The sequence below is a fragment of the Acanthaster planci genome, linkage group LG13 (assembly GCF_054643075.1).
Source record: "Acanthaster planci isolate LZ-2023a linkage group LG13, COTS_SCS, whole genome shotgun sequence".
In the NCBI taxonomy this organism is placed as follows: domain Eukaryota; kingdom Metazoa; phylum Echinodermata; class Asteroidea; order Valvatida; family Acanthasteridae; genus Acanthaster; species Acanthaster planci.
Window position 1 is genome coordinate 16,444,855 of NC_141789.1, and position 11,174 is coordinate 16,456,028.

Below are 11,174 nucleotides of genomic sequence, written 5' to 3' on the forward strand. Positions count from 1 at the left end.
ACTGCACAGCTATTTTAGGTCATTGATTTACTGTACAAAGTAACCTGAGATTTTCCAATGAGGACTACTTCCTTGCATAAAATAGACACAAAAAGGCGTTTATTAGGCACAGAAATTGTAATAATTTTTGTTTGCTCATTGGATCGGTCGACATTTTAAATTATTTGGTTCCTTTAACTCTTGATGGCGTGTTCAGATGCATCGTCTGTTATTCAGGACAGAAATGATATGATTCTCTGCTCAGTGCTTGAAGACGCAATATTCATCCTAAAAATAGTCCAGTTTGAATTGATTTGGTTAGGGGCAGGGTTACAGTCCCTCGGGCAATTTGAACATTTTCTTCTGTTAATCCACCTCCCCCTCCCCATCGTACAGTCATACTCTGATAGTTGGGAACCTTTCATGGTGATTCTTCTGGACCAGAAATGGGATGATACTGAAACTCAATCTGAAGCACGCAGGAGGCACAACTGGCAGATGTGTTGAAGACAATACCCGTGGGATCGATGAGCGTCCTGAAACTTGTCTTTGGCATCTTAGACAAACTGCCCGGACCCGTGCAGTGTAGTTGTGAACGATAAAGATGTTTTACATATATGTTGGTCTTTGCGCAATCAGTCCATCTCATTGCACGATTTGTCGATAATCAACCAAATGCTATTTCTTTCTAATTCGTGGTTGTGAAAGGGGAAAAAAAGTAGTAGGGGGCACCCGGATTTGAACCGGAGACCTCTCGATCTGCAGTCGAATGCTCTACCACTGAGCTATACCCCCTTTCCACAAATGCATATTGAAAAATTGCATTTTAAATAACACCCCGAAAGTTTATAACTAATTCTTATCCATTCACTTTACAGTTCTGCAATGCACAACTGACCTTGAAATTGACGTTCTAGCTGACAGTAGCAAAAGAACTTTAAATGAGGACAAAGGCACGCTATTTTGTGGCTTTTGTAGAATATTTTTGCGCTCGGATAAATTATGCGATTATGCTCAGTGCTAAATATGGAGTTTAATGATTTTCTGTCAGTTTGACACATGTAGGCGGGCTCTGTATCTTCATGAGCGAACTTTGTAAACAACAAATCACAAAGCTTCAGCATATGTAGCAGCTGTTACCTGCAGCTACATGTAGGTCTGAGTGTGTTGCAGAAAACTTTATAGCTTCATCCTATTTGCAGAAATGAAGTACATGTATATTATTCCTTTGTATAATGCACAACAAGCTGTAAACTCATAGGCCTTGTACACTTTTGTGTCTTGTTGTTGGATTAAATTTTGCAAAGTTACAGAAGGGGGCCTGTTTACAAGTAGAGGGGAAGCCAAAATCGTGTTGACTAGGCTGTTCTTTATGGAAAATATATTAAATGGTATTTTCGTCGACGGGATGCACAATCAATTGTCTGTATTTATCTTCAGATGCCGTTGACAACAAAGACCAAAGAGTCAACGACCCCTTCAAACCAACACGTGTAGATACCTCTCACCATTATGTGTCTTTCACATCCTCTGAAAGTCCTGACATCACTGCGACGGAGCGCGAGCCGACTGACTCTTGGACAAACATCCTCAACATCGGCTGACATTCCAACCTACACGCCCTGGTGTGAGGTATGCCCTTCACCCACACAGCATTGAAATGAAGATATTAGTGAAAAGGTTACTCTCCAGTTTTTTTCAGCTTCATTCTTCCAAGAGAACTTGATCGCATTACAGCCTGACCTTCTTTGGCTTTATGAATGGTCAAGGCAATCTCTTTGGTGGCCTGTCTCGCGCTTTGTGTAAGTTATAATAACGATGGAGTTGACCAACATTGAGCATGATGTCATGTTCGAATTCAATCCCATTTGACCCATTATCCGTTTATGGCGCGACGTTAACGGCCTTGGTAAGTTTTCTCGTGAATCACGGGCTCATTCACTAGAACTTTCAGCAGTATGAAAAAAGCCATCGCTTTGAATTGGTTGGCAAGATCTTGTTTTCATTCCCATTGCACTTTTGCATTAATTGATCGCACCAGTCACAATGAAGCTGCTCAGACAATTTCCTGAACAAAATGGCTCTGTCCGTACAAAACGACAGCAATATATGACATTAATATCTTCATTCTGATTGATTAAAAGAGCCTCATCTTTTTGTGGGGAGGGGCATGGCCCCCGTTGGACCCCCCGGTGTACCCTTGGCTTTATGATTATTACAAAGGTTTAAATTTAAACCTATTGCTAAGTGCATCTGCATTGGTGGTCGGTTGAAACATAAAAAAATATTTCTCTATAACACCTAGAGATCAAAACTAATTTTTCATCTTGACAACCTATGAATTTGTTTTTGAGCCCTAGCAATGAGCCAGCATCTACTCTCTTAGACTGGGCCGGTATTTTTCTTGGGGCCCGGTTCGCTCCCATTTCTCACCCTAGAATGCTGCCAATTTGCTTCCCGGGACCTCGATGCAGATATCACCGGTTAAGCGGGCACAGAGCCAACATTCCTGCCGTCTACTGCTAATTAGATTCGGGGCCTTGTCAAATGGCAAATGCGGTCGCCAACGCCAGCCCGGGCATCTCGGTAGACATTCGCAGGTGAAAATGTCAGGATTTGTAAAAATAAACCCTCAGATCTGCGCGCCAGGACTGGACGTTGAGAAGAAACAGAAATTCTCAGTCGATGAAACCATTGATTGATAGAAAAGGCATTGTGGTTATGAAAATGTGACATCTTTTAGGACTTTATCCCGCTTGAAAGTTTCTTTTACTTCATGGTAGTGGGCAAGCTCACTTGGGTTGAAAAAGATTTTGGGGTGGTGTGTACAAGAAAGACTATTGTAAGAAACTGCAACACTGCGATAAGTAAGAAAACGAACGTATAATTGAATAAATAACGACAAATGACGATGAACTCTCAAGCCAGAAGTGATCATTGGATCAAGCGGCCAAAGGGTCAAAGATACCTCGGGCGGGATGCATATTCTTTACCTGGTATCTGTCATCTTTTTGTATGATTCTGCCTTATTCGAATATTTATCTAACTCTATTTGATGAAGTGTATGTATGTAGGATTTTTGTGGTATTGGTATTAATTTGTCCATGGATAACATCCATTTTTTTTCAAATATCTAAAATTTCAGTGTACGTATATGTACACACACACCTCGTTTGAATGTAAAAACATGAAACGATATCAATGATTCTGTTGATATCCAAGTCCAAGGAGTACTGAACTCTGATCCAAGAAGGAATAGATAGGTATGCCTACTAATGATGCAAAATAATCCTTCAGGAGAACTGATAACCAGGATAGTTGGCAAAACCTCAGCCGAGAAGTTGTTGTATGATTCATTTTTGCTATGAATGCCATTGCGGGATCAAGTGCTGCCATATTTGGTCATTGCATCCAGGAGTTTCATTACATGACAACCCTGCTCAGAAGCGGACGTCTGTTTGCAAAGGTAATGAGAAGTTGAAAGTACAGAAAGCTTGTAAGCTAACTTCACTTGTCTGAGGTATGTTAGTTATTTGATGATGAATTAAGACGAAGTTATTTCCCATTCAGAGACGCGCTTTTCTGACTGTTTTCCATGCAACACTGTACTACGACAAGAAAAAGGATATACTTGGAATGTTTATTGACGTATTCTTATGGTTCTGGAAGTTCTTACAGCTAACAGATGCACATTGTCTATGACAGAGTGACAAACATTCATAAAATATCCTAACGATTATTATAACCAATTCCCATCAGTGGATGCAGCTAACCAATGATCTCTTGGACTTCAGTAGAAAATTCCGTGAATAATTCCCGCGAATTCTCTGAATGTCACCGCACGATAATAAATGATATTTACAAATACTGCATGAGCCAAGTCCTTCCTGAAAAAGTGCTTCCTAAAAAGCTGAAATGAAGGTGTTCGTCATATTTTAAGCATGTGACAAACTGTAAGCAATCGGTATACCGATCACATCCGGCTAATGGTTCCAACGACATCTGAAAATGGTCTTCATCAGGTCTGGAAAATCGTTCCTCCACTGGCAGTTAATGATATCAGCTTGTTTATTGCGATCGTTGCACACTTCACTTTCGTACGAAAGCCCACTAATGCCATACATTTTCAAAAAGTGCAGCATGCATTTTTAAAAATTGAGGAATATCTTTTCAAATTCGTTTTCATAGGATGTGTATTTAAAGTTAGTTTTTACAAAATATATTTTTTTCCAAGCCCGTTTTTAGGAGATTTGTTTTTGTGAAATCCATTTTACTGAGATCGCGAAGCAGACTATGCATTGTCTACACGACCTACCGACCGGCCTGGCGCTCATAACTAATGCCTTCAATTTCTCCAACACATCTCGTAAATTTCACTCTTTCAGTAAACAAACCAGGAAATACACTCTTTTCTTTTCCAAAAATATAGCTCATAAAACTAACTTGAAAAACACATCTCATAAAAATTTTTCCGCAAAAAATAAAAACAATATTTCTAAAAATAGATCTTATAAAAATGAACTTGACAAATACGTGAAAAAACAAACTTCAACAAATATACTTCCTCTTTTTGAAAATGTATACTTCATGGCACTCGTGGGCTTTCGTACTTTCACATGGTCAACGAAAGATGATAAATTACCTTCCAATATGTTAGGCTTTCATTTCAAGGCAATTCTCTGCCTTGGGAAAGGTTGATCACGATTATCAGGTGACCTTGCCTCTACATGGGGGGCTATGGCATAGTTCCTATTGTTGACATCAGACGTCAAAATTGGTATGTTGCAATGAGATGCTTGTACACTCGTTATTATTCTTGAAAGCTGAACATTAAATATTCGCAAAATCTGATCAACTGAAAAAAGCAAACAAGTTTTCCGATTATGAGCAGACCTGCATATCAAAGTCGTACTTAAAGAGCCACAAATTGTCACTGAATTGCCCAACACCTCATGTAGAACTACTACTAAGTATATTCCCATTATTTTGACTTCTTGTAGGTTTTAGACTCAATGTTGAAGAACCTAAACCAAGCAGGATTCTTGAACCTGACCTTATCACAGTATGTTTGCGGTAACTTTGTGAATACACTTGACCTCTTCACGTCGATTTTCTCAATGAAGTGAATGATAGACAGAGACAGAACACACCCTATCTCCTGATCTGCAAAAACAAGTGTTACATCTACCTATGTACAAGAAGCAGAAAAACTGCATACCACGCAGGCATGGCTTGCGCGTTTCAAACTTGCACACCTTGGTAGTCCCACTGCATGACGTCGTGCGAATTCATCCTGATATTACGTCACAGGATGTGACATCATATTCAAGCCATTTCCAGTATGTCTGACATCCTCATTAAAATAATTACCTGCCCTATTTAGGAAATTGTGATGATGTGATCCATTATAATGCTTCCAGATGTATTATTCTGTGTCTCCTAGTTGAATAGACTGTGAAGGAGATTAATTATTATGACCAACTAAAACATGAAAAACAGAAACTTCGGAAAGAAAAATTTATAAATAGTTATATCGTTAATTCTATAGTTCTCTTTGAACTTTAACACTTTATTTATTTATTTATTTTCTTCAAGTGTATTTCCTTTTGCTCTTGTACATAGAAGGTTGTGTTTATAAATGACAGAAGATGAAATGTTGTTGCCGGTTGAGCTAGGATACACATGACCAAACTCAGGCAAGAATGTCTGACATTGAATCCCCATTGCCTACAGCTTGTGCGTCATTCATGTGAATTCCCTGCCTAACATTCCGATAATAATGGTATGAATGCTTCATAAAGTACCACTTAAACAAACAATGTGGAGTTAGCACTCCAGGGAATTTAGTCAGAGACACGTAAAGAGTCAATTACGTCAAGAGGAATTTAAGCTAATCGACCTATAAAAGTTCCACTTCTCTGAACGCTAAAGCCGTGGTATACAATAAGTTCGAGTATGCTAACCCTCAACCCAGTTTTTGGTTAAAACAAACACCAAAAAATAAAACAAAATAAAACAAAATAAGCCCCCAAACAAAACGATAACAACTCCGAAACTTGGCCATTGACAGCAATTAACCTCCCGTTAATAAGCAACTTTTGCCAATAAAACAGATGGTTTTAATTTACAAGAATTGAAATTTGTATAAAAACGTTAATTATTAATGTTGACGTTGACTAAAAAAGTTTGAATTAAAAAAGTCTTTTGGCTTTGAACACAAAATTCAAGCTTTAAGTATTTCGAGTTTAAATTAAAAGAATCACACTTGCTTTAAATGAACAAAGTTGAAAACCCTCGGAGTACACAGACACCAGTTACAATTCCGTCGAAATCAAGACTCAGAATAACTTTTAAATGCACCTTTGATTAAAAGCAACTGTTTGTACATTTTCATCTAAATTACAAGAACTCGATTTACAAATACATTATACGTTTCGCATGCAGAAAGCGTTAACTCCATCAAGCAGCCTTTATCCTTTTTGCTATATATAAATTAACGATATTTACGCTCATTTTCAATTTAACATTATTCACATCAACAGAAACAGGAATTTATGGCGATTTCAAGTATTTCAATATACAGACTGCATAGTGGACAAATTTCCCACGTATTACTCAGCACTACTGACGGCCAGTAACTGCAATTTTTATCTGTTCCTTCTAAAATCACATCCTCTCGAACTTCGAAGTCTCTCTGAGCCGACGTTTAGCGAACGTTGAACACAGCTTAGATGACTTTTTGACATTAGGTGACCATATTACAAAATATCTTACATAGGTATTATCTTAATTTTCAAATAACTTAACAGTTTGTTAGATATAAGCAATTCTTTTAAAAGAGGCAATGTAATTTGGCAATGGCGTTTAAACTAAAAATAAAAACAAATGCACGATCTATGTCAGACGTACCATTAAATTCTGGATTCCTGAAATTTACGATGTTATACTCATTCACTCTAGATGCAAATCACAAGACAGCTCAGCTTCGTTCATTAATTCTGACACAGAGCTGAAGCACTCTAAGACGTCCGTTTTTTTTAAGCAGGTCAACGCCCTCTTGTAACTTGGTCAAATTTATAGTTACGAATCTACTGTCAATCCCATGTTTGAGAGGAAACATGCATCAGATCGCGTTCGTTGTAGGCCTACCATGTGTCCACCTTCATCACACCAACACAACTCCCCCATTGCGAACTTGTATTGGCACTGTATAAGTTTACTATGCAAATAAGCCGTGACACGACTCACATTCTTTCTTCAAGTTCTTGTACATGTAGCACGTCGCATCTCATAATTTACTGGTTATCAAGGGGGTGAATAGAAAGAGGATTTGATTCGGCTTGCAGTATGAAATGTAGGGCAGCATACCATTCCATTCAGGGCTGCAGCGCGATTCAGATATTTTAGTGGAGTGTAATCTTCCCGCGCGCGAATAAAGATTTTGATCACGCAAGATGCGGCATGTCAAGCCACCGTACAGATAAGACAGTAGTGGTTTAATGCTCCATAATGCTCTTTAATAACACATTACAACATGTTTCTTCGGTATGTTGACGTAACTACTTATGTCAGATGACAAGGCACCAATTTTTCAATCGAGACAACCATGTGTCAATTTTATTAAAATAGTTTTGATTTTACTACTTAAAAGGTATTGGAATTTTGACAATTTCTTCGGCTGCATGATAATCGTAGGTTCAAAGATCAAATCTGGGTCCATGCAAAGTGCTACTGGCCAGCATTATAAAGGAGTACGAAGTGAATGGGTAACTTAAAGTCAATTCTATGGTTCTTAGCCTAGAATAATTACAGCTAGGTACCATGCAGTACGTGCTAGTAGTCTGTGACAACCTCTTTGAAGTCAGCTGTTTTGAAACTTGCATTATATCTTTTCCCAACCTAAAACTACATCCATGCTTACTTTGTTGTCATGCCCAGGATATGGTTGCCAATATTCGCCACATCTGGTCATTTTCTGTGGGAATCTACATCACTGGTATTCATTTCTTCCACAAAATAGGCGCGTTTCCCCCCTCCGGTAGCATTCCGGTTTCCATCCATCATCATAATTGGTATCTGTCTTTCTCTGGTATCGGTGAGGGGTACTCGGGGTATCTCCACGGTCAGAATCTTCTTCTCTGATAAGTAACACTTGACACGACTGATATCCACATCTTCAGGCAGCGTATATTGGCGGTAATACTCTCGCTGGACATACCCTGTTGCTGTGTTACCTTCTCTTTGCTCTGCATGCACTGTCAACTTGTTATCTTTGACCTTAACTTCTACGTCTTCAGGACGATACTCACTAACATCCAGAGTGACCATAAATCGGTGCTCGTCACATTCTACCCGGCTACTCTGACGAGCGGGCTCTGCTTGATTTGAAGGAGGACTGATTATCTTGGTGGTGAAGTTCGGCTGGGATGATGATGATGACTCCGTTGGTGAACTGATGATAGTTGGCTGAGGTGATGTGACATAGTAGCCTTGGTATAGAGTAGGTTTAGTAGGTGCAGAGGGTTGGACATTTACCTCCACGCGCTGGCCAGATGAAGTCCGCATTGTGGCTGATTCTACAGTAGTTTGTTGCGGATTACCGGTAGTGTATACCTGCCGGGTGATCATGGGTTTCGAAGACGCTGGTACAGATGAGACTATGATGGGGTGGGATGCCCCATCACCACCCGTGATACTGTACTCCACTCGCGGGTGAGTGAGTGGGATTTTAATCTCGATATTCATTCCAGCAGTGAATGTTGAGATATCCTAGACTAAAACTTCGGCTTTTAACAATCCACCGGTGTCTTCTGGCCCCTCGCCGTGAGTTTACTAATGTAGCTTTCTATTGGTCTGCAGATTGGGCCTTTTTTTGTCTAAATTAACTAACCAGCGATTTCGTATTAATGATAATGTGAGCGTAGTCTGCTTAGATGTGCTCGTTTGATGCAGCACGCACGTTTCTGCTTCTTATACGTGGGATGCTTTCAAGTCGCATCGGGTAACCCAACACCAGGTTCTTTGGTATGCACTCCTGCCTCCGATCAGCCTTTATTCTAGAAGTCTCTCTTCCTGCAGTCTAGTCCAATACTCCCTAGGTTCCAAGGCCTCCTGCGGATTCTGCCAGTAGAGCAAAAATGCCGCCACGCAATACCCTTTAGACGATGCCTCAAAATATCTCGACTGACAGTGGAAAAGCAGATGGAAGAACGCTTGACTTGTGGCTCATGTGTATCACTCAGTCATGAGTCTCGGCCTTTGGTCAATGGATGTACAGAGAATTCTTGCATGTGGACATAGAATTCTGACGTCACATCCCCCGTGGCCAATGGCATGCCTGCTTTTATCGCCACGTGAGTGTCGCATTTCAGGTCTTTATATGAGCAAGTGGTATCTCGATTGGCCATTTAATAAACATAATTTCTGAATGTCGGGCGATGGCGGTCCTTCTTTGATCTTTCTGCTTTACAAGATTATTTAAAAATTAAACACTATTTCCTCAACGGCGCGACAGTTTATTATGTTATATTGCGCATCATAGTTTTCCTCCAAAAGCTTAGTGCATAACATTTGATTTCTGAATCCTGTTGTGAACAAGCCACTTTGAACGATTGTAACAGTCATGGTATTATACCAAACTGTATACTATAATTGCAGAGCTAATATCTCCCTTTTAAAAATGTTCTTAGGCAGTTCGAGAGCTTAAATAGTTTATACAGGTTAGATATAAGGCTACACAGTGCGCTTCCTGTTGCTATCCATTGATAGATTTGGACATTATATTATACATGTAATCGTCTTGTACTTGGAACACTTGCGGGAAGTGAGCGCAGATCCTGTCACTTCATGTTCTCGTCTTGTTCATGTTCATATATTTCCAGAGTTTTGCATACATACGATCTCAATTTTCAAACAACATATTTGACACGGGGGGGGGGGGAACCGTGCAGGTACCCACTAAAAAGCAAAGCTTATGATTGTGGGCCCTAAAATCAATTCATGGTTGCTACTAATTAATTACTGTACACAAAAGACGAACATTAGACAGACGAGACACTTATTCTGTATGCCAGTTAACAATAACCTAAGTTTGAAATAAAAAATAAGAATAGGAAAAATAAAAAAGAATAAGAAACCTGGGAGATTTTACATAAGTAGATGAAGGTAATCAATTCCACAGTCAATAATTACCAATACTAACCATTCAATATGATCTTTTTGAAGTTTCGTTTGAAGATTCGTAAATTTTTCGAGGCTTTCAGATTCTTATTCAAAGAGTTCCATAATCTTGGACCTTCGTATCTGATTGTTTGGGTTTTGGGCCAAAGATGTACGCATTAATGGCAGATGAAAAATTGCACTGTCATTCTTTGTACACATTTAGGTAACTTAAGATAGCATCTGGGATGATTCGTGGTTGATTGGATAATGTCAGTGTCACGGCCGAATGTTGCGTGCATGAGAGACAGACTTAGTCAGACTACCATCCGAGTTATTAAAGGGAAGGCACGTCATCAGATCTTTCGAAAATGGACAGAGACATATCAGCGACATTGCTAGGAAAAGGTTTGACATCTAAACTCGCCGTCCAAGAATTGTCCTTGATTATTGTCAAAATACCCATTTTTCTCTTTCCCTAGACAAAAATTGAAGCAACTAAAATTAGTCCTTTATTCATTAATAATTAAAATACCAGTGTTACTTTATATAATCATTTTACGGCACAATTTGAAACGAAACTCGATCCAAACAAACATAACAAACAAGCTATATTTATACTCACAATGAGTTTATTATTCAGGCATTATGGCATATTACTAGAGTCTTCATCATAGATGTCCCCATGCACAGGCCGTGAAATGAAGCAAAAATTAATCCCCTTTCATTCTCAACATTGCGTCGATGTTTACTCACAAACCAAATGCCTTTTCTTGGTGGCGCTCTGTCTGTAATTTGGGACGGTGTGGCTCGCGCGGCTCAGTGCGAATTGGGAAATCCGACTTGACTAAAGCCTATCACAGCGCCTTTGGAGGATGTTTTTTCAAAGGTAGTGAAGTCTGACATTTCAACAGTGGAATCTTCACGAGGCTCGATGCCTAGTCTCCGAGCTCCTCTCAAGAACCCTTTTGGAAAGTGCACGGTGTATCCCAAAAATTGTGCAATAATAATAAATAAATAAATAAAAAAGCTCGCGG

At 39.4% G+C, this 11,174-nt stretch overlaps 1 protein-coding gene and 1 non-coding gene across 2 annotated transcripts; both read right to left on the reverse strand.

Annotated features, from left to right (window-relative positions):
- Positions 1-702: 702 nt before the first annotated feature.
- Trnac-gca (transfer RNA cysteine (anticodon GCA)) lies at positions 703-774 on the reverse strand. Its single transcript has one exon. It is a non-coding gene; the product is annotated as a tRNA-Cys (tRNA).
- Positions 775-5,515: 4,741 nt separating this feature from the next.
- Positions 5,516-9,237, reverse strand: LOC110973826 (uncharacterized). The gene has a single exon (XM_022224961.2). The coding sequence runs from the start codon at positions 8,722-8,724 to the stop codon at positions 7,948-7,950; it is 777 nt and encodes a 258-aa protein (XP_022080653.1). The 5' UTR covers positions 8,725-9,237; the 3' UTR covers positions 5,516-7,947.
- Between the last annotated feature and the right edge of the window lie 1,937 nt (positions 9,238-11,174).